Source organism: Stenella coeruleoalba, assembly GCF_951394435.1.
Source record: "Stenella coeruleoalba genome assembly, chromosome: 15".
NCBI classification, from domain to species: domain Eukaryota; kingdom Metazoa; phylum Chordata; class Mammalia; order Artiodactyla; family Delphinidae; genus Stenella; species Stenella coeruleoalba.
Genome location: NC_137161.1, coordinates 70776585 through 70799916, shown reverse-complemented (window position 1 = coordinate 70799916; position 23332 = coordinate 70776585). Strand labels below are relative to the sequence as shown.

Below are 23332 nucleotides of genomic sequence, written 5' to 3'. Positions count from 1 at the left end.
GTCTCTTTGCAGCGCTGCTGTGTCTTGGGTCTATTTTATTAAGAAAATAGGGTTGCTCTTCAGAAATTACAAACAGGTAGACTTCTGGAAAGCTCGTGGATAGGCCATGAGTTTTTTGGGTTTTTTTTTTAATTTAAAATTTTATTTTTATTTTTAGCCGCGTTGGGTCTTTGTTGCCGTGCGCAGGCTTTCTCTAGTTGCGGCGAGCGGGGGCTACTCTTCGTTGTGGTGTGCGGGCTTCTCATTGTGGTGGTTTCTCTTGTTGTGGAGCATGGGCTCTAGGCGCGCAGGCTTCAGTAGTTGTGGCACACGGGGTCAGTAGTTGTGGCTCGCGGGCTCTAGAGCGCAGGCTCAGTCGTTGTGGCGCACGGGCTTAGTTGCTCCGCGGCATGTGGGATCTTCCCGGATCAGGGCTCGAACCCTTGTCCCCTGCGTTGGCAGGCAGACTCTTAACCACTGTGCCACCAGGGAAGCCCGACCATGAGTTTTCTTTCTGAGTTTTCTGTGGGTGGGGCCGGGACGGTGATTGACAAGGAAGGAAGCTGTCTTTCCAGACCCAGGCTTCTCTGCTCTGTGGCTCAGAGTCTGCTCACCCCTCACTCATTGAGCTAACACCGGACTCCGCTGCGTGTATGTCCGGCCTTGCGCCAAGTGAGACCAGCTGAAATGGAGCCACAGGGCAGTGGGACGGGCAGAGAAGTAAATGTGCACCGCAGAACAGTACAGCCGCCCTGAGAGAGGAAAGCACAGGCCGCTGAGGTCTCAGAGGGAGAATTAGGAGTGCTTTTGATGCAGGTGATGGAAAAGAAAACATAACAAGGGCTTAAGGCTTTTTTTTCCCCATGTGCCAAGCAGCCTGGAAGTAGGCTATCCTATGCAGGTGCAGGAAAGCAGAGATGTCCTCAGGGTCCCAAGTTTATCCTGTCACTCCGTCCCCATCCCTGGTGGTCAGCTTTCCATCCTCATGCTGGTCACCTCATGGCTGCCAGGTAACTGCTGGAGCTTGGTCCTCACAACAGAATCCCAGGGCAAGAAGAAGTGGGGAGAGGGCCCTTGTACCAGGGAGGGGACAGCCTTTCCCAGAAGATCCGTCCTGACTCGCCTCGGGAAGCTGGGCAGGCTTCTCCCCACACCAAATTAGGGCTGGCTCCACTGCTAAGAGAGAACGGGATGAAGGAAGGAGGCGACCAACGGCATGTACTACAGAGGGCTTTTCAGATGTGTCAGCACTGAGCCCAGACTGCAGAGATGAGGGACCAGCCGAGGAAAGGCAGAGAAGGAAGGGGGGCGAGGTGCCCCATGGGAGGACGGCAGTGAGAGGCGTCAGGGAGGAGTGTGAACTTGTCCTGTAGCACCGGACACCGGGCGGCAGGGTGACGGCGTCGGTTTGCCGGCCACACCATGGGGGATGAGTTGGAGGTGTGAGCCTGGGGGTGGCAAGGCAGTGAGGGACCACGCTGTGATCCAGGTCTGCACTGGGATGGTCGCAGGTTGGGTACAGAGGAGGAGGGGTCTGGTTTGGGGTTCAAGGTTGAGCGTGGCGGTGGAGGCCGACTTGCACAGGTGAGTCACAGAGGGACAGACCTGGGCGGGGGGAGGCGACAAGGGGACGCAGGCCTGCTGATTGGAGGAGACTGCACAGGACACGTTCGGGGCTCCCATCCGGGGCTTGGGGGAGAGTGCTGGCGGCGCAGGTGTAAGGCTCTCCACCTCCGAGTGAAGTGGTGAGCACCTGTCGCCTTCCTGGGGGACTGGGGAGGCAGGAGGGCACAGGAGACGGTGTTTCTGTCAGTGTCTCTGGGAGGTCGCTGCCGAGGGAGTTTGCTACAAGATTTTCCCTCAATGTGTCTTAGTGAAACCTCCATTCAGGGAGAAAAAGGGCTTAACATCTCATTCTCTCATGCTGAAAGGTTTGTGCCAGCGAGTTTAAAGAATTTGTGGAGAAGCTTAAAGAGAAGTTCAGTTCAGCCCTAAGGAATCCTAACCTTGAAATCCCAGACACGCTCAAGGAGCTGTTTGCCAGGTAAGGTTCCCTTGAGAAGGTTCTGTGTGAACTTTGGGGCAAGAGGAAAAGTCACCGGCCAGGACCGCCACGGGCGTGTCCCCCACCAGCCATTCCACTTGACCTTGCAGCGAACCCTGCACTACCCTTGACTCTGGATGCCCTCGTCTCCTCTCATGGGCGACTTGAAAATGGGAGGCACTGCCATCCCTCGCGCCCCACCAAGTACTCCCTTCCATTACAGGAAGGCCCTGCTCTGACTTAATTCTGGCTTGCTCAAGTATTTGAGTCCTTTTGCTATGATTGCTCATTTTAAGCACGAGGAAACTCTGAGGTGTACTTAACTTCCCAAGGTCACAGTGCTAGTGAGCCCCAGGCCAGGATTTGAGCTTAGGTAGGTCTGACCCCAGAGCCCCTGCTCTTTCCAGCTCAGCCACTGGGCATCTGGAAAAGAACATGCTTGGGTTTGAGCCCAGACCTGTGAAACTTGAAAATCTTGAGGGCCGTGAACCAGACCTATTTCCGCTGCTTCATCTAAACGTGAATTCCTTCTCTTCACCATCCTCATTAGGATAGTCACTCTCGCCACTGTATTTCCACATTTCTTCCTGTAGAGACAACGTCCATCCATCAGGTCCCACTGTGAACTGTGTGGTACCTTTTCAGTGAGCTGTCTGCGTTTCCGTTGGGGATCTCGTCCTTTCATTCACCCAACAAATAGTTGATGTCGTGCCCACCGTGTGCCAGGGCCAAGGAGCGATTTGTAGTCGTTTGCCTTTGCCACAGACTCTTCCCCAGAACCCACAGGTGGCATGGTTTCTCTTCAGTCTTGAAGATGTTTCAAGTGGCCTGTTTACCTATGTATAATTTCTGTCCCCACATATTTTCAATAAATTTGTGGGGCAACTTTTAGTTATGAAAGGAGACGTTTAAGAGTTTTAAATAAGAGTTCATGACCCATCTAGAGGAAAGAAGAAAGTTCCAGCTGTAACAGTTTACCACTGAACTTGATCTTGAGCATTCGGGCAGGCAAAGCAAAAAAGAAGATGGTTCCAAATATTTTCTTGTTTGGCCCAAATCAGGTCACGTTTTTCTGAAAAGGTGCTTTGTCTTGTTCCTAAATTTTAGGAAGCATTTACGATTGCAAAGATGAGTTTTGACTTTAGTTTTGTAGAAACCAAAGAAATGTCTCAAATAGGTGGCCATGTTGTTTTGTAGAGTTCTACGATTTACTTCTATATTTATTTGCTTGGTATGAACACAGTAAAACAATATTACTTGGAGCTCAGAAAAGTAGGCCGGGGGTTAACCTGTAATCCCATCACGTGATACAGCTATGCCCTGTGGGGCGTTTTCTCGCCACCTTCTTCCTTACGCTTGTTCTTCATCCTGTGTGTCCTCCTCCGGTAACACTTAACAGTCGCTCCCTGTGAGTTCACGTCTCCTTGTTGCCTCAAAATGGTCAGTGAACGAACATTCCTCATTTCCTCAACCCTCATTCTTGCAACACGCTCAATTCGATGGGCAGAACGTGGTGTTTTCTCATTTTAATTTACATGTACATGTTTCAGTTTTAGGGACTTTACTGTTTTTTCCGCCACGTTAGCCAGTCAGTAGCCACCTCCCGCGAGCATCCCCTTGGCTATGGAACGTGAGCTGGGCTCCATTCACAAGTTCTTCTGTTTCCTATGCAGATACCGAGTTTTGATGATTGGAGATGAAAAAGACCAAGTCAGGAAAGAGGATGAACTTCATAGGCAAGTACCGATGGACCCAGTGCCTTTTCCTAGGCTGCTCGACTGGGTTGTCTGCAGCCTAGCACAGGGTCATCTAGGGCCGAATCTAGCCTGGCGCCGGTTTCTGGAAATAAAGTGTCATTGGAACACAGCCACACCCATTGCACGTGTAGTCTGCACTGCTTTCACGCTCTCAGGGCAGGGTTGAGTGGCTGCAACAGAGACCACTGGGCCCAAAGAGACTGAATTATTTATTATTAGGCCCCGTGCGGGGAGAGACCCCTCACCCCGCCTGTCACTGGCCCAGCCTGAGGACGGGTTGGGGAAGGGGTTTGAACTCCTAGCCCATGAACCTCCCAAGCAAAAACTCCCTTGGGACTTCCCTGGTGGTCCAGAGGTTAAGACTTCGCACCGCCCCCGCAGGGGGGCGCCGGTTTGACCCCTGGTGGGGAAACTAAGATCTGACACGCTGCGCAGCGCGGCGAAAAGTAAGAAAAAAAAAAAAAGAAAGAAAGAAGCCTCAGCCTTTTCTTTCCATCTTGGGTAATCAGTATTCAATTTGATTTTTAGCTCTGTATTCAATGAAAAGCCTATTCTCGTGGGAGAAACAGTTGTTTAAAATTAGACAAACAGAAAATCTAAGCACTAACCACACGTGTTAGTTGTCATGAGAACCCATTTCCAGGTTATGTCACCCCTTGCCCACCAGACTGAAACTTTTTCCCTGTGAAAACGGACCAATCAGTAAGGCATAAAAACCATCATTTCTTTTGTTTTGGTTTATGACTAGTTTGGACATTCGTATCACTTTTGTGAGATTCAAAACTTTTTTGAGACCGAACCTACCCAAGCTGAGCGGTGCCCTGCGGCCTGCGGGCTCACGTGGCCCCGTTGCCTCGTCTCTTTCAGCGTGGATGACATCCACTTCCTGGTGCTCCAGAACCTGATCCAGAGCACGCTGGCCCTCTCGGACAGCCAGATGGAGATCTACCAGTCATTCCAGGTGGGTGTCGGGGGCGCAACAGCGGCTTCACAGCAGTGCTCTGGAACTCGGGCCCTTCCCAGGCCGGGCCGTGTGAGGTTTCCACCGCTTCACTTCACCGCAGGGCCTCAGAGGACCTGATTGCCCCTGGGACTCTAGCCCTCACGCCGTTCATCTTTTTTTTTCTTCTTTTTTTTTTTTGGCCGAACCGCGCTGCTTTTGGGATCTCAGTTCCCCAACCAGGGATTGAACCCAGGCCACAGCAGTGAGAGTACTGAGTCCTAACCCCTGGGTCACCAGGGAACTCCCCTGTTCATCTTTGAAGTATGGGCACAGGATCTGGTGACCTCCAAAATCCCTCCCAGCGCTGAGGTTTTGAGTCTAATGTGGAAGGCAGAAAATTAGGCAGAAGAGGAAATGAACCTCTCAAAAGAGCTGAGAAAGTAATTGGACTACACGGCATATCTTTTCCAATTATAACGGACAATTGTCAACGTATTTTGATTGCCAGATATCGCCCAGTGGGAAAGCTGCCTTTCTGCAGGTGTTGAGTCATATCTCCTGAGAACTTACTAGAACTGTAATGCTGCTTTATTGTGGCCGAATGAGGATGAAAGAGAAAGGCGGATCTCACTCAGCCCTGCACTAAGCGTGGGAAGTACTCTTTTACAGGTGTGAAAACTTGAGGTTCAGAGAATAAAAAGCCCATGCCCGAGATCCCAGAGCTCATCCGTCTAACCTGAGACTGTGTGGCTGCAAGCCCCCAGCGGAGGGGCCCACTCCCCGAGCCTGCGCTTCCCTTGTTTCTAATGATTGCAAAAGTGTGTTCCAAGTGGAGCCTGTCTACTTTCGTATTTAGTCTCTAAACCCAAAACTCAGCTCTTCAAGCCAGTTTGGGACATGAGGGAGAAAAAAATAAGAAAACGAAAGGCTGGTGTTATTTCTCATCCCACTGATCTGTCTAGATGGGTGCTGTCCCAAACTTTGCGGGGATGCTTCCGAGTCAACTGGAGAGCTCTCGTGGCACGTGGGCCCCGCGCACCACCCCACAGTCTGCAGTCAGGAGTGGAGGGGGCAGGACGCTGACGAGCTCTCCTGCCCAGCCGGGGTTAGAGCTAGCAGGACCTCGGGGGTCGGTCCAACCCCCATCACACGAGAAAGCCCAGCCCCCAAGTTATGGCAAGAGCCTGGTCCCTGTGTCCCAGCCAGGGCCGTGGCCTCACATTTCCTTCCTCTAGCTCCATTTCCAGTTTGGGTCTGAGTGGTAGGGATGGTGCCAAGGGGCTGTCACTCTCCCTGACCACCCAGGGTGTGGGAAGTCACGTGAGAGAGAGCACCTGAGCCCAAGGAGGACACAGGGCCCTTCTTCAGCGACCCCCTCCCCCTGGCAGCAGGGAGTGGGAGGTCATTAGGGATGAAGTCGGGGGAATTCCCTGGTGGTCCAGTGGTTAGGGGTCCACGCTTTCACTACCAAGGGCCCGGGTTCCATCCCTGGTCAGGAAACTAAAATCTCACAAGCCACGTGGCGTGCCCACCCCCCACACCCCCAAAAAAAGAAAAGGGATGAGGTCAGAGGTCACCCGGGATCCTACCAGGCTCCCTGCAGCCCCGAGCTTCCGGGAAGTGTGCTGCAGGAAGGTGGACGTCACAGGCACCCCAGATGGCGGTAGTTCACTGTGTCTGTGACAGCCCAGCCTCTTGGGAGTCTTGACAGGCTGTGCCACACTCCCCACTCACTGTGTGTGGTCTGTGCGCCCCTGTTCCACGCCAGCGGCCGTCTGGGGAGTGTGCCTATCCTCGTCTCCACATGGAAGAGACAAGCAGAAGGTGCAGGTGTTTCACAGGAAGCTGGATTCAGCTTCCACTTCCGCTTGGGGGGAAGCAGTGATGACCTGACGGCTGCGTCCTGCTTCTTCCCTCCGCCCTGCTCAGTCTTTCCCCATCAGCCTGCTAGTCCGTGCACCAGGACGGACGTAGAGTTGGTACCTGGAGAAATCGAGGGCACTGTGCGCACCTCGGACTGACAGGACCCAGTATGTGCCCAGACCCCACTCTGTCTCCGGGAGAGCCACCCCCATGCTACCCCAGCACCCCAACTGACCACCACTTGACTCCCAGTCCCCTGGCCACTGGCTCGAGGATGAGACCTCGTTCTCTCCCTGGTCCCGCCCCTCCCAGCAGTGTGGCCTCGGAAGATCCCTGGAAGCCGGTGAGCCTCAGTCTCCTGTCACCCTCGGGTCCCGGGGTCAGTGCAGCAGAGAACTTGCTAAGCCAGGATTCTCAGACCATGCCTGCAGGTTTTCTTGGCCAGTGCTTTGAACTTTCCTGGAGGCTGGTGTGTACTCGACATTTGCTGTCAATTGACTGAACCAGCGCTGTTCGGAAAACTGGAGTGACGGGACTGCCGGTCCCGCAGTCCTCTGAGTTGCTGCCCCTCTGGGCGGGCTCCACATCTGCGAGCCAGGGAGCCATGGCGGCGTGGCCCACGGGGGGAGCCTCGGCACCCAGGACCCGACACCGCCCTCCGTTTTGCCCCATGCTGGGTGCCAGGTGCCTGCGGGGGCAGCAGTACGAGTCGGGTCTGTGTTCCTCTGGAAGAGAGTGACAGTGAATAAACAAATGAGATCGTTTCAGGTAGACACAGTTACTATGGGTTAATGTAATTGAGTTGACTGCAGAAGGGCAGGACGGAGGAGGATTTGGCCTTTGAGGGGAAGTGTGTGAGCTGAGAGCTGAATGTTAGGAAGTCAGCCACGTAGAGACTGGGGGAGTGTGCTGTCCGAGAACTGGGAGCGGGAAGTGCAAAGGCCCCGAGGCGGCAGTGCCTTGGCTTGTTCAAGAAGCGTAAGGAAGCGGGTGAGGCTGGAGGGTGGTAAGCAAGGGCTGCACTTACTGTAGGAGTCAAGGCCAGGGTGGTGGACCGGGTCCTACTCACGGGGGTCTCGTCAAGCCTAGTGAGGACTGAGAGTTCCCCCTGCAGACAGATGCCATCGGGGCTTCGAGGCAGGGAAGGAACGTGTGGTCTGATGTAGGCATCGAAGGGCTACTTGGCTGCTGTGCGGAGTGGCCGGGCTGGGGGCAGGGGGCCACGGGAGAAACGATGGTGGCGTGGCCCAGATGGTGGCAGTGTAGATGGCGCAGACCAGATGCGTCTGGGAACGTATTTTGGGGGTAGAGCCCAGCAGACATGCTGATGGGTTAGGTCGTGCTAAGGGATACAGTGGTATCAGAGATGATTCTGCGTCAGCTCCCAGCGTCTTTGCAGCCAGAGAAATAGGCATCCGCCTTTCTCTGCAGTTGCCTGTTCTCTGTACTCTCTGAGGTGACGTGAAGGTGGGTGCAGGCCGACCGTCGGGATGCGGGCTTCCTCCGGGCTCTCCCCCACCGCCAACCGCTTCCTCCATCAATGATCAGCTGTGGCTTTGTGCGTCCACATCTGGGTCTTGCCCCCGCCGGCTGGAGAGCCCTGTTCACGCACAGCCTGCTGTGTTACAGACGTTCCGCCTCTACCGGGAGTACAAGGACCACATCCTGGTGAAGGCCTTCGTGGAGTACCAGAAGAGGAGCTTGGTCAACCGGCGCCGGGTCAACCACACGCTGGGCCCCAAGAAAAACCGTGCTCTGCCCTTCGCGCCCATGTCCTACCAGTTGTCCCAGACCTACCACAGGTGAGCACGGGGAGGGCGGGGCCTGTCTGCGGAGAGGAGCACAGGTGAGCGGAAGTGATGGGCGTCCCTCTTCATCAGAGAGCAGGGCGGCCTGGGCCTCGCGAGACACAGCCTCTGGGACCAAGTTTCTCATCAATGTCTGTCCCCCCTTCTATGGGAATAAGGTTAATGCTTGCCGTATTTTGTGTTGGGGTATTTTACCAATTTTGTAGGTAGTTTGTTTCCCTTTTTCCCATCAAATTGGGGAGTTTCTAATAATTAGACCAGCTAAAGTGCACCCTCCCGGCTGGGCATAACCTCGGTCCTAATCTTCACGGCTCCGAGCTGTACCAGGCCGCCTGCCTTACAGGCTCACACACTTCATTTGGAAGCCATCGTGTACTTTTTGGGTTTTTTTAAGTTGCTCTTTTTATATATATATAAATTTATTTATTTATTTATTTTGGGCTGCGTTGGGTCTTTGTTGCTGTGTGTGGGCTTCTCATTGCGGTGGCTTCTCTTGTTGGGGAGCACGGGCTCTAGGCACGTGGGTTTCAGTAGTTGTGGCACGCAGGCTCAGTAGTTGTGGCTTGAGGGCTCTAGAGCGCAGAGTTGGTAGTTGTGGCACACGGGCTTAGTTGCTCCTTGGCATGTGGGAGCTTCCTGGACCAGGGCTCGAACCCGTGTCCCCTGCATTGGCAGGCGGATTCTTAACCGCTGCGCCACCAGGGAAACCCCATCATGTACTTTTTAGACCCAGTTTGCGGCACGTCAGCAAGAGGTTGTTACAGGGTCTGGACAGAGGCAAGGGCTTGACTGCAGGCTCCGAGTGGAGACTGTGAGATCAAACACACGCATGTCCCTTCTCCTCTGTAGGGGTTCAGGGCTTGCCTTGTGTAAAGATGATTACAGAAAGCACATTCGTCTTCCCCAATTTGGTACCGCGAGGCCTAGGGTGTTGGGTTAGATGAAAAGGTGCAGCATCTTCATCTGAGATGGAAAACAGGGCTTCCAGGGAGAAGCCGGTGTGTTTAGTGTTGACGGCGAGGTTTGAAGTGCCCTCAGCCCATCCGCACCAAGGCCTCCAGCAGCCCGTCCGCACCAAGGCCTCCAGCAGCCCGTCCGCACCGAGGCCTCCAGCAGCCCGTCCGCACCGAGGCCTCCAGCAGCCCGTCCGCACCAAGGCCTCCAGCACCCTGTCCTCAGAAAGGCCCTTCCCTTCTCTTTCTGCGTAGGATTTTCACGTGGCGATTTCCGAGTACCATCTGCACAGAATCATTCCAGTTCTTCGACAGAATCCGGGCTGCCGGCAAGTTGGACCAGCCTGATAATTTTTCCTTCAAAGACCAGGATAATAACGACTCCACGAGCGACCTGGTGGCATTTTCTTTGGACGGCCCTGGAGGACACTGTGTGGCCGTCCTGACCCTTTTCTCTTTGGGCCTTGTTTCCATGGACGTCAGGATCCCAGAGCAGATCGTTGTGGTGGACAGTTCAATGGTGGAGAACGAGGTCATTAAGAGGTAAGAGCCAGGGCAGCCACTGGGCTGCTGGTCTGAGCACCGTCGGGGGCTTTGGGAACCATCATTTCCTCTCAGGCTGTGGCATCTGCAATTTTATTTCCTCCGTCATCTGGTTTTTATTCTCAGCAAACACGTGCTGCGTTTCTCTGCGTTGTGCTTGGCATTGTGTGGGTATCGGCAGTGCCTTCCGGGAGCTCCCGGGTCGGGGCCTCACGGATCTGTGAACCAGGGATTCCAGTACGGTGTCCAGTGCAGCACCTTCTGCTGGTGCCTCTGGGCGCCGGGGGAGCCAGAGGAGGGGGTGACTGGGCCACACCAAAGAGAAGGACCCAGAACAGTGTGGCACGGAGGGTGGGGTAGGCAGAGCAGGGGGGTCGTTAAAGGTTCCTTGAGGCTGTAACAGCTGAATTGGGACTTAATGGAAAAGCAGGCATTTTTGGACAGAGACTAGGAAGGGCTTCCAGGCCGAAGGGACAGCCCTTGCAGAGACACAGGTATAGGGACGTGGGGTGGGGGGCGGGTATGGAAGGTGGACGAGGGAGATGAATCTGGAGCGCAGTCTGTGCTGACCTGACCTCACAGCCGGATGCCAGGGCTTTGTCTGTGGTCGGAGCGCCGCTCTCTGAGGGGGCGGCCAGACCAGCAGAAGGCTTGGCTGGGCTCCGTCGTCCAGGTCCGTTTTCTGCTCCTAGCCTGGGAAAGGACGGCGCCTTGGAAGAGGACGAGGATGAAGAGGAAGACCTGGACGAAGGCTCAGGGGCCAAGCGCCGGAGCATCGAGGTGAAAGCCCGCCAGGCCTCCCACACCAACTACCTGCTGATGAAGGGCTGCTGCGCCCCCGGCATCGTCAGCAACCGCAACCTCAACCCCAGCGACAGCATCGTGGTGAACTCCTGCCGGGTCAAGCTCCGGCTGCGCTGCACCCCGAAGCCCACCGGGCTCGGAGCCGCTGGTGAGTGCCCCCCCCAGCTGCCTCGCGGCCCAGACCTGGGGCTCACGGCCAGGCTCCCAAGGCCACGTGCGGCAGCCACCACTGACTGAGCCAAAGCGGAAAGCAAAGGAAAAGCCCTGCTGTCCGCAGCCGCCGGCGCAGAGGGCGCGAGTCCTGAGTGGCCCGCTCGGGGAGCCCGGGCTGTGCCCACCGTGTGGGTAGCGCTCACCATGGTCTCTTTGCCTGAGTGTTGTCTTTCGACCTCTTGCTGTGAAAGACGAGTATTCTGCTTATATTCATCATCTCATCTCCTTTACTTCCAATTTTTACACTTTTCTGAGTTCTTTCTGTTGATTGCCTTTGAGACGATAATGACTTGCTTAAACCTCCATTCCCTGCACCCTTAATTTCTGGCAGTCTCTCCTCCCTCCACGTAAAACGAGAATATTAGGGCCTCGTCCCTGCACTTCTCTTCCCCTTTCCTACCCCTTTCCTGCTCTGTCTGACTTGCCTTTATTTTCACGTGTTGAGGTGTTTACCTTCACAACCACAGTCAGTATTCTGTGCTGTGTCAGGAGCTTGGCCCAGGCAAAAATGTGATGACCTGTAGCCTGTGGTCTGAGCAGAGACACCTTGTACAGGAAGCACCAGAAACCAGCCGTGGCTGGTGTGAACAAAAGTCGGGACTCATGGAGGGGTCCCGGCGTATCTCACGGGGTCTGCGAGCCGTGGACATGGGAGCATCAGGAAGGGTGGGGCCCGGGCAGCCTGAGTGGAGGGCCACCCCGCTCCCTCCAGAGCTCTAGGGTTCTGGCTCTCAGACCCCAGCCCCGCCTTTGAGCCCTTCCCTGTGAGTCTTGAACGAGAGAATCATACTGGCTCTGGGGATTGCGTGGGCTGCAGTCAAGGGCCCAGGGCGGCATGTATCAGGCGCCCGACTGCCAGGGGCCCGACCGTGTCCACCCAGAAGGCAACCCCTGGACATCTGGGGAGCAGTGAGTCGGTGTGGGAGCATGACCTGCCTCGGCATCGCCTGTACACTGGTCTGGTGGGGGAGGGGCTTCTCAGGGCTGATTCTGGTCCTCCTGGTCTCCACAGTCACTTCTCTGGAAGAGCTGATGGTGGGAACCTCCTGCCTCCCTGACACATTCACCAGGCTGATAAACAGGCAGGAGGACACCTGCAGCTTGGAAGAGTTCGCCCACCAGCTGGCGCTGTCTGGGTACAAACCCAGAGACGTGGCCGCCGCCCTGGAAGTCCAGGGGGCCATCGCAGCGGCCGGCTGCTTCGGGGTGGACAGGGAGGAGTTGCGCCGAAGGTTCTCCGCCTTGGCGAGGACAGATGGGGAGCGCTCCCGGACCTTCGCAGACTACGTCCAGGTGAGCAGTGCTCTCAGGCAGCCTGTGGTAGCCAGACCAGAAGTAGCAACTCACGGGCCAGACGCACGCTGCGGGTGGGCTTGGCTTGGGGCACGTAGTGGAATTTTTTCAAAAGCTGGATTCGTTGTCAACATTGAAGACAGGAGATCTTGCCTGAAATATTGCCAGCTTCTCCTGAACGTTAGAAGGTCTGGCCACTCTGGGCCCTGCTTCTTCAGCACAGCTGGCCGGAGCCCCCCGCAAGCCATGGGCCTTGTCCTCCCCAGCTCTCTGCTGTCTCCAGGTACCCTGCACCTGCTCCACAGTACTCACCACTTTGTTAGCGCAAGTCCACGTGCCTGACGCGCAATGAGGCCCGACAAGCCGAAACGTCGGAGTTTGGAGGGGAGAAAGGTTTACTGCAGGGCCCTGCAAGGAGACAGGTGGCTCATGCCCCAGCAAGCCCCGAGCTCTCTGAAAGGTTTTAGCAAAGCACTTTTAAAGGCCAGGGGAGGGAGAGGGGTCTCAGGGTTCGTGATCAGCTCGTGTACAGTTCTCTGATTGGCTGATGGTGAGGGAACAGGGGGGTGTCCCAGGGGTTAGTTAACATTGTCAGTCCTTAGGTGCCAGTAGGTCTGGGGACTGCAAATTTAAATTTCTTCCATTTGATGGGGTGGGGGTGGGGTGTGTGGTTCGCCTCTGTAAAACAACTCAGGAAAGTGCACCAGATACTGTTACCTGGGTACTTCAGAGAGGAGCTAAAGCAGAGGATGTGGGGGAAAGGCCTGCCCCACAAAGGCCCCGTAGGGTCCTGCTTGGTTACAGCTTTCCCTACCCGGACCCATTTTCATCAGTGACCCTTGAACCCGAAGAATGTGAGAAGAGTTGGACCTTTTAGATCAAGTGCCCCGGGACCTGGCTTGCCCTCCCGCGTGTCAGTTGTCATCGATGTTGTGTGTTACTGATGTTGCGAGGTGCCTGCCTTGCTGTGTGTTCTTGGGGCAGCGGGGAGGGGGTGGAAGTCGATACTTGTCATTATCAAAGGAGTTCTTACCCATACAGGAAATACAAGAGGGCTGTTGAGTACCTTTCACTTGGTGTTGGATTGTTCTTAAAACTCATGGTGCCTCTGGGGCCCTGGGAGGGAGGGTGAGGATTTTCCCCAGGCCCCGGTGCTGGAGCCCAGGCAGCGGATCCCACTGGCTGCCGAGAGGCGAGGGGCCGGCAGCTCCCTCTGTTCCCTGGTGTCCAGCACGGGGCCCTAGTGGCGCGTGCGCAGCTAACCCTCCCCAGACCCGCGTGATGTGGGCGTGAGTCCTGCGTCCAGGCTGTGAACAGGGGCAAACTCCTTGAATCTTGACTTGTGGGTTTTTTAATAAAAAAGAAAAAGATGTTGGTGAATCCCCGTGTGCTGCCCAGAGTTGGTGCAGCTCATAGATAAGAACAAGGACGTGGGAAGAGGGCGTGGTGAACGAGGGAAGGAGTCACTGTCCTTCACTTGGGAATAATTATGGCTTTTGCAGAAGAACTTGGTAACCCTTGGGGTGTTAAGTCTAGGAGGAGCTGGCCAGGCAGAAGGAGACTTGGAAGGTCACATCAGCTTTGAGGGCGCAGGCGGAGCCACCTGTCCTGAAGGAGCTGGGCTGGCCGCTGCTCAGAACGCTTAAACACCTCAGGCAGGGGAAGGGGACCCCGATGACCCTGGGGATCCCTACAGACGCCGTGTGTCTCCTGCTTTTCCTAGGACCTCTTAGAGCAGCAGCAGGTGCTGGAAGTCGGCGGCAACACCGCTCGCCTGGTGTCCATGGCCTCTGCCGAGCCCTGGCTCCTGCACTCGGTGCGGCTAAAAGACAAAGAGGAGGGCGCTGACCCTCAAAGAGAAGATCCCCAGGCCAGACCCCCCGAGGGGCCTTCCAGCGAGGACAGCCCCTCTGAGAGGCAGGCATCACCTTCTCAGGGCCCCCTGAGCGCCAAGAGGCGTGCCAGCTGGGCCGGTGCAGATGTGGACAGCCAGGGCGGGGGCGCCGACCCCGAGAGTGCCCCGGAGCCCCCCACAAAGAGGCCCACACTCCAGGACGTGCGTTTGGCCCCCAGCCTGGGGCCCAGAGCAGAAGAACCAGAAACCCAGGTGCCCGCCCTGCCCACAGCTCCTGAGGACACAGGCATGAGGGAGCCTTCCCCCAGAGCATCGGAAGGCAGGCCAGAGGACCAAGAGGGTGTCGGGGTACCCAGCTCCCCAGGCCGAGAGCAGCTGAGCTGTCAGGCCCAGCTTCCGGAGGGCCCTGAAGACCCCAGAGGTACCAAACCCTGTCCCCCACACCACCTTGCCCCACCCGCCCATTCTCTATCACGGGGCCCGATGGGCCAGGAACCTGCTGCAGCCACAGAAGGGGCCTTTACATCAGCTTTTCACGGCCTCAGCTTCGAGGGGGAAGCTCTTGCCTATTGACACTCGTATCTCCACTAGAGGGCAGAGGCCTCAGATGCTCCTAAATGACCTGTGAATCATGAGGACAGGGCGCTCTTGGTTCTGGAAAGAGGTGTTTCCTGAAGCATCCCTGTCAGGAAGCAGAAAGGGGAGGGCTCTGGCCTCCCCAGGGGCCTGGCAGGTGCCCCGTTTTCCTCTCCCATGCTATAATCCTCTGGGATGTCTTTGCCCAAGGGTTTCACACCCCCAGCTCTGCAGTCAGGGCTTTCGGCGCTCGCCGCTCCCCGGGGCGGGGCGTCCTCGTGCCCTGAGCACGGCTGCACACTTGCACCCTGCCACCTGTCCCGTGTCGTCCTGGGCACGCAGGCTTTGCCCGCCACGCCCCGCCGCCCCGGGGTGAAGGCTCTGAGGAGCGGGATTGCTGTTGCTTTGTTCACTGCTTTATCCCCAGACCCAGAAGGACTTGCGGGATGAATGAGGGAGGGAGAGGTGGGCCTCACCTTCTTCAGTCTCCCACACCCTTTCTCTCTTGACAGGTTTGGCGGACGGTTCTGCGGCCGGGGGCCTCTCCCAGGCAGCGTGGGAAAGGTGGGTGTGCTTCGGACTCAGGTGGCCTGGGCCGGGGGGAGCGGTGAGGGCCTTGGGGGTTGTCCCCAGGGTCCAAGATCAGTTATTACGTGAAGGCCTTTCACAGAGATCTGTGTGGCACAGGGGTCCGGGACATGGGAGGGACTGTTGGTCCCGCTCCCTGGGGGGCCAGGCAGGTGCTCCTTGCATGTGGTGGACGAGGGCCAGCATGCTGACTGCTGGAGCGCCCGGCCCGTCGGGAGCAGTGGGTGTCACAAAAGCCTTTCTGGCGAGGGGGCGCCTGCCCCAGTGTGTACATCACCCTCAAGTTGGCGGGGCCGTGCTCTCCCAGCTTAGATGTCGCCCCCCGCCAGGGCCCAGTCACGCGGTCAGAGCCAAGTGTCCAGCTACCCTGGGGCTTGTCTCACGCTGGGACCCTGTGTGTCAGACCAGTCACTGGTTAAGCTTTTAGCAGAAACCTTCTAAGGAAAGTGTGTCTGGAACCCCCTTATACAGCACAGAAGTAGAACTTTTGAGTACAGACCTGAGAACTTGGTCAGAAGGCGAGGCAGCCAGTGGCCCGGGTCCCAGATGGAGCTGGTAAATCCAGAGGTCCTAGCACTTCCCCCGCCCCCATCCCCCTGCCCCCGCCAGTGTGTGGTGATGTGGGTCCGGCGCTCGTGGGCAGTGGGGCTGGGACCCCGTCTGTCCAGATGGGGGAGGGGGAGGTGGAAGAGCAAGAGGGAGACGGGCCCCAGCCCTGAGCCCCAGGCCAGGCGCCGGACCTCGCTGAGCCTTGGTGTCCCATCCCCGGAGCTGGGACCGTGCGAGCCTGACACCCGTGTGCCCACCCCGCAGGGACTGTGAGCGCATCCGCTTCATCGGGCGCCCGTGGCGCATCGTGGACGGCCGCCTGAACACGCCTGTGATCAAGGGCATGATGGAGGGCATGCTGCACCACATCATGACCAGGCCCGGCGTGCCCGAGAGCTGCCTGCTGCAGCACTACGAGGGCGTCCTGCAGCCCCTCGCCGTGCTCGAGCTGCTCCAGGTGTGACTGGGTCCCCGTCCCCCACTGCAGCTCCCTCTTCCTGGGTCTGGGCTTGAGTCTCAGAGGGCCAGGGTTGGTGGGCGCATTGGCTGAGCTCGAGGGTGTGGCCGCCACGTACAGGCTTGGCCCGCGGGGGTGCACTGGCCTCCTGGCAGACAGCCAGGCTCCTCAGAAGAGCCTCGGGCCCCAGGTGTCCCCCGCACTGCTTACTCCCCACGCCCCGTCAGCCCCACTGCCCTCTGAGGCCGCGGCGCTGGCCGAGCCCCACGCCCGCTTCTGTCCTCCTGCCTCTGGCCTCTGTGCCCTTTAGCGCTGCTGGCGCCCAGCCTCCCACATCCCCCACCCCTGCCCTGGGTTCCTGTCCCCAGGCCGTCCCTCACAGCACCCTTTCCCAGCCCCGAGCTGCTGCCCAGGCCTACATGTTGGCGTTCCCGGGGTCTTGCCTCTGACCCTTTCTCTAGACCAGGGCTCAGGCTCACAGGCCCACAGGGACAGGTGAGTAGTGAGTGACAAGCCCCCGTGGGTGGCAGGATAGCTGGAGACGTGCTCGCGGCCTCCTGAGGGCCGCTCAGCCTGATGGCCGCCGTGCGCTCCGGCCCTGTGTGCCCTGGGCCTCCAGCTTTTCCACAGAAGTGGAAACGGGAAGTTCAGTGTGAAATTCCCCGCACTTTACAGCAGGTCTGGGCCAAACAGAACCCCATCTGGAAGCTGGCCTGCAACCCCTGCTCAACACAGGGCCACTGTACAGATGCTGGTCACGCGCTTCTCTCTCTTGCCCTGGGTTTTTGCCTAAACCCCCCTGGTCAATCCCTACTCATCTCTCAAGACCAGGTTCAGGTGTTTGTTCTGGGAGCAGCTCCGGGCACAGAGGACGTGGTCCTCGAATGCCCCTGTGAACCGGTCTGTCTGTGTCATCTGCAGGGCCTGGAATCCCTCGGCTGCGTTCAGAAGCGCCAGCTGAGAAAGCTCCCGGCCGTCTCGCTCTTCTCTAAGCCGGCGGGCGGAGAGGCAGAGACGCCCCCCAGCCCGGGCGGGAGCCGCATGGTCTTCTACGAGCCCACGCTGGACTGCACGCTCCGCCTGGGCCGCGCCTTCCCCCACGAGGCCAACTGGAACAAGTGGGTCCACTTCTGAGCCTCCTGTCCCAGCGCCGGCCCTGAGGAGAGGATGTTCTCTCCTGGGGGTCCCACGTGTGCGGTGCAGCCTGGGGAGGTCAGGGCACGGGGGGGCCCTGCGTCCCACCCGCTGCACGGGGACACTGTGTGCCCAGCCTGCGGCCCCGCCTGTAGTTCCTGGCCTGGAACTCTGGAAGGAAGGCTGCCCGCCCGCCTGCTCCCAGGCCCTTCCGGGGCTGCCCCGAGGACTGTGCTTCGTCAGCCCGGGGCCTGGGGGAGAGCTTGGAGACACTGGTCCCGCCTGCTCTCCTCCTCGTGTTCCCGATCTCTCTGGAACCTGGGTTGTGGGGAGCGTCCTCCAAGGGCTTCCGAGGCGAGGCTGCCCAGGCCCCGAGCCTTCTGTACGGACATCCACTGGCCAGTGAGGGGTCAGGATCTGGGGGCCGTGGGGGTCTGCCCCATCCACGCAGACCTCGCGTTCCAGATTCCAGCCACCCCGCCACGGAGGACTCTCCCTGCTCCCTGGAAAGCCCTTGTGGCCTGAGGGGCAGGGCCTCTTGGGGCCGTGTCACAGAGCAGGGCTGGGTGCCCCACTGCCGAGGGCCCGGCATAGACTTGCTCCTCTCCAGGCAGCACCCCTGACCCCTGGGCTGGGGCTGAGCCTGCGACCCACCTGCAGGCCTCCTGCCACCTAGGAACGGGGAGTCCCGGCAGGTTTGGGGTTTGTTTTGTTCTTTCAACCTGTTATTAAGAAAAAAAAATCCCCTGGCATGTATTTATATATTTTTTAATTAAAGCGAAGTAAAATGCAATTTGTTGTGTGTGTTATCTAAAGAATCTTTGATCCCCTGGGGGCTCCTTGTTTTTCAACCTCGGAACAGCCGGGAATAAGATGTTGCCTGTAAAACCGAAGAGTCGGGGTGCTGGGCACAGCCTGACCGCCTGCGGCTGCCTTGGAAGCCCGTCCTCCCGCTCAGCTGGGCCCGTGCCTGTCCCTAGACAGGCGTCCGGCAGCACCCAGTCCAGGGCAGGCCTGCCGGCCAGTCGTGGCCCACAATGCCAGCAGGCCGCAGAGGTCTCAGGCCTGGGGCATGCATTTGGCCCGTGGCTGTTCTCTTTAGCGCACACTTCTTTTTCTGTTGTTTTTTTAGTTTCCAACGTTTTTTTAAAATTGGAGATTTCCCATTTTTTAAAAATCCAGATCTCTGTCTTCTCTTGAAAGATGAGAAACCTGGTAACACTGCCTGTGACGGTCACACGTACAGGACCTGCCCCCCTAGTCACCGCCGCTGCACCCCCAGGCCCGGTCTCAGGCCCATTGCAGCTCGCCTCTCTCACAGCCTGCAGCTCCTGACCTGGCCCAGCTAGCGGCCCTGTGTTTCCATCCTCCCTCTGCCAGGCGCCTGGTCCCCGGGCCAGACTCCAGAGTGACGGGGCGGTGGGCAGGGGAGCGGGGCATGAGGTCTAGGGTCTTGAGGGTGAACCCCCCTAGCACAGCCAAGACCTGGCCAAGTCTTAGCATCATTTTTACTCAAGTGTGGAAAACTAGCATCTGGGGGGATGTTCTGAGATCAGGTAGAATAGTGGATGTGATCTGCTTTGTAAACACGTGCCGATTGTGTGGGAGTGCGTTGTGTGGCAGGAGCAAGGTAAGGTTGGTGTTTTAATTGAAGGATAGCTGATTGACAGTGCTGTGCCGATCTCTGCTGTACAGCAAAGTGTCTCAGTTACACACATAGAGACATTCTTTTTCTTATATTTTTTCCGTTAGTTTATCCCAGGAGATTGGCTAGGGTTCCCTATGCTTTGTAGTAGGACTCTGTTTTGAGGATCCATTCTTTTTTTTTTTTTTTTGTCCCGCTATGTGGGCCTCTCACTGTTGTGGCCTCTCCCATTGCGTAGCGCAGGCTCAACGGCCATGGCTCATGGGCCCAGCCGCCCCGTGACACGTGGGATCCTCCCAGACCGGGGCACGAACCCGCGTCCCCTGCTTCGACAGGCGGCAGGCAGACCCTCAGCCACTGCGCCACCAGGGAAGCCCTGGGATCCATTCTTGATGTTCGGGTCTCAGGGCCTTGGTTTTCTCATCTGAGAAATGGGGATGGAATATCCCCCTCACAGGAGGGCCAGAGGAGTTGAAGAGCGCCAAGGGCAAGCCCAGCTCAGCCAAGTCTGTTTCCTTTCTTGTTCCCCCAGTTGAGGGGCAGTTTGGGCATGTGTATGGGAGATGGGACATAGGGATGTGGGGGTCAGCTCTTGATGCTGAAATCTCAGCCTCTGTGCACAGGCGCCAAATTGAATCTCGGAAACAGAGATTTGGGGGAAGCAGAAAAGAATAGCTTTATTGCTTTGCCAGGCAAAGGGGGACACAGCAGGCTCCTGCCCTGAAAAACTGTATCATGTCCCAACCCGGGAGGATTTGATGAGTTTTATCAATGTTTCAAGGGTGGGGTTGCTGTTAAGATTAGGGTGTGTGCAGATCTGGTCTCAGGTAATCTTGTTGATGAGCTTCTCTGGTATGAAAAATGCTGACATCTTCCATTTGTTGGGTTTCAATTCTATAATAAATAGCTTAAAGACACTGATATGTGTATCCCCTGAGGTGGAACCAGGACCCTGCCCCCAGGCTGCACTATTGTTTTGTGGCTGCCCCTCCCTTGTCTTTGCATCCCTTTCCTTCCCGGATTAGTGACTGTTCCAATCTGCCCTTTGGAACTCAGGGAAGGTCATGGAGGCTGGAGTCTGTTCCCTACAAGAAACGGGGGACAGGGGACTTCCCTGGTGGTCCAGTGGTTAAGACTCCGTCCTTCCCCTGCAGGGGGTGCGTGTTCAATCCCTGGTCGGGGAACTAAGATCCCACATGCCGCGGGGCGCAGCCAAAAAAATAAAGAAAAAGAAAGCAGGGGATAGAAAAGCTTCCGTGCCCAGGAGCCCCACAGGGTCCTGCTCGGTTTCATTACTCCTTTTTACTTACATAAACCATGAGTCAATCCATTCTCTTTAAACACTTAAAACATTACAGATATGATTTAAGCCTCCAGGCTGCTTTCTCCTGCAGGCCTTTTCTCTTCATTTACATACCTTTTACGCTCCCCTGTGATGACACTTTACATAGTGACACCGCTCCGGCTGTTCACCCTGCAGTGTCCCTGGCACATCTGTATCCGCACGTAGAGAGCTACACGCTACGTAATCTCTATGGTGGGAGTCCTGGCACTGAGGTCCTGATTTTATTCCCTCTTCACTGAAATTGCTTCCTGGTTTCCCCCACTGAGCATCCTCCTGGCTGCCTTCTCAGGATCCGCCTCCCTTCCTCCTGGAGCTCAATCAGATCTCGTTCAGTCTGCTGCTGCTGCCAGCCTCCTCCCACGTCCCCTCCCTTCCCTCGCAGCCTCCTTTCGCCCAAGGCCACCCAGGACCCTGGGCTGAGTGAGCTCTGTCCTCTGACTATCTGACCACCCATCCTTCCCTTGGGCCCTTGACCCACTTATGCCGGGAACTTTCCAGATGTGCATGTGCATATATGTGTTGTGTGTGTGAAGTATGTGTGTACATGTGTGTGTGCGCACACACATGTGATCTCCCTGCTTAGTGTGGTCTCACTGCCCACACTGCCCACTGCCCAATGCGGGTCCACCCACCCAAGGAGTAGAATTCAGCCCTTGTTGAATTTTAAAAAGAACCTACTAAAAATAATTATTAATTAATTAATTAAAAAGAACATACTGGTTACCAAAGGGGAGAAGGAGAGGGGGAGGGACAAACTGGGAGGTTAGGATTAACAGATACAAACAACTATACGTAAGACAGGTAAGCAGCAAGGATTTACTGTGTAGCATAGGGAATTATACTCAATATCTTGTAATGACCTATATGGAATATGGAAAGAAAAAAAAAGACACGCAAAAACCCCAGAAAACGAATCACTAGGCTATACACTTGAAACTAACACAGTATTGTAAACCAGCTATACTTCAATTTACAAAAAAGAACCTACCCGTTCACCTTGTGTCCTCATCGCCACATTCCCACCGCATGGAGTTTCTGTGACAGTTGTGAAGCCACCTGACAGCGCAGGCAGATGCTAGTGGAGCCCCTGGACCGCAGCGCGGGGAGGGCACCGCCTTCAGCCGGCTCCTCAGCCAAGTTCCAGTGGTCACCAGCAGGTGGCAGCAGCAGCCCAACATCTCCGTTTCCTGCTGGTTCATCTGGGTCTCCAGATTTCTGTAGCTCGCTGTCTATCCACGTTTAAGGTTGAGATCAACAAAAGCTTGCTGGGGTGGGGGGGACTTGGCCACAAAGATGATGATAAAGTGACAACATTTTCAGAGCACTTGCAATGTGCCACGCTGCTCTCCACACTTCACACATATTAACTCTTGGTCTCACAACAGCCCTAAGTATGTCCAATTAATATACCCATTTCATGTATGAGGAAACCAAGGCACAGGAAGTAAAATAATTTCTGCAGGTTGGAAGCTAGTAAGTGGGTCTGCTGGCTTCCCAACTCAGGCCGTCCAGCCTCAAAGCCCTCCCCCTTGACAGTTCTTTCTAGGGATGGGGTTTGCTTCGGGATGGGCAGCCAGCATGATGCTGAGAGACCCACAAAATGGCAGAATGCAAAATTTCTTTTCTGGGAACATCACTTTTTAGGAGGAAACCCCTCACGCCTGTTGCCACTATAGATGAAGGAAGATCCCCAGCTGCCCCACAGTGTGAGCAGCAGGGTGGGGGGGAGGGGGGTGTCCCTTGCTCCATTCACAGACTTCAAGGAGGCCCCTATTTTCACTTTCATGTCCCATTCTGGGCCATTTCCAAGTCCAAGGGCAAGTGGGTCCCTCCTGGTTTCAGTCCCCTCCCTCCCCTCTGCCCACTTCTTTGTCAGTCACAACTCTGCCTTTGACTGATTCATTCATTCATTCAGTATTTGTTGAGCACCTGCTATGTGCCAGGCACTATGCTAGGCTCTGAGACCGAGTAGTGGATAAAACAGACAAAATCCCTGTGCTAATGGGACAGACAGTAAATATGATAAGCAAGTAAAAGACATATGTTAAAAGCACAATAAATGTTATGGAAGGGGCTTCCCTGGTGGCGCAGTGGTTGAGAGTCCGCCTGCCGATGCAGGGGACACGGGTTCGTGCCCCGGTCCGGGAAAGTCCCACATGCCGCGGAGCGGCTGGGCCCGTGAGCCATGGCCTCTGAGCCTGCACGTCCGGAGCCTGTGCTCCGCAACGGGAGAGGCCACAACAGTGAGAGGCCCGCGTACCGCGAAAATAAATAAATAAATAAAATAGATTAAAAAATGTTATGGAAAATAATAAAACTAGGTCTGTGGGGTGCTGCAGTTTTGAGTAAGGAGACTAGGGTCGGTCCCACTGCGAAGGTGACATTTGAGCGAAGACTTGACTCTGCTTGTCTTCCATTCATGTGTTGATGATTCTTGACTGCAGGTGACCCCCTGTCCCATCCCCTTCATTGTGGAGAGTTTATACGCCTTTCTCCTTTGTTCTTGGTGTCATGATCTCCCCGGAGGGGAAGTACACGCGCTCACTCTGCCATCACCCACGGAAGGCCCATTCTGGGTTTTGTTTTTGTTTTTTTTCAGCCGTGCAGTGCGGCATATGAGATCTTAGTTCCCTGACCAGGGATCAAGCCTGCATCCACTGCAGTGGAAGCATGGAGTCTTAACCACTGGACCGCCAGGGAAGTCCCCTGTTCTGGGTTTTGATGGTGCATCTGGAGGGACCACAGTTGGGGTGGGCTGTGACGGGCTATCCTGCATGCAGTGCCGGCAGCGGCCCAGGCAAACCGAGTCCCCAGATGGGTGGGAGGAGGGGGGAAGAGGCTCTCCCTCCAGCAAGGGGCCAAAAAGGAGCCGAGGATGCAGAGTGGAGAGCAGGACTCCGGGTGACTGGGCGAGTCACTGCCCCTCTGGGCCTCTGTTTCCCCAGCAGTAAAATGAAGGGCTGGGTCCAATTTGCACCCTCTC

General features: G+C 56.4%; 1 protein-coding gene across 1 annotated transcript in view; it reads left to right on the top strand.

Annotated features, from left to right (window-relative positions):
- GTF3C1 (general transcription factor IIIC subunit 1) overlaps window positions 1-18749 on the top strand; it is a 73220-nt gene extending 54471 nt beyond the window's left edge. Inside the window, exons 27-37 of the mRNA XM_079899132.1 lie at window positions 1911-2023; window positions 3697-3759; window positions 4648-4741; window positions 8216-8388; window positions 9603-9890; window positions 10583-10842; window positions 11920-12200; window positions 13924-14476; window positions 15144-15195; window positions 16033-16225; window positions 17147-18749. Of these exons, the coding sequence (XP_079755258.1) occupies window positions 1911-2023; window positions 3697-3759; window positions 4648-4741; window positions 8216-8388; window positions 9603-9890; window positions 10583-10842; window positions 11920-12200; window positions 13924-14476; window positions 15144-15195; window positions 16033-16225; window positions 17147-17359 (2283 nt within the window). The 3' untranslated portion in view covers window positions 17360-18749. The remainder of the gene's footprint in view (window positions 1-1910; window positions 2024-3696; window positions 3760-4647; window positions 4742-8215; window positions 8389-9602; window positions 9891-10582; window positions 10843-11919; window positions 12201-13923; window positions 14477-15143; window positions 15196-16032; window positions 16226-17146) is intronic.
- The last annotated feature ends 4583 nt before the right edge of the window (window positions 18750-23332 follow it).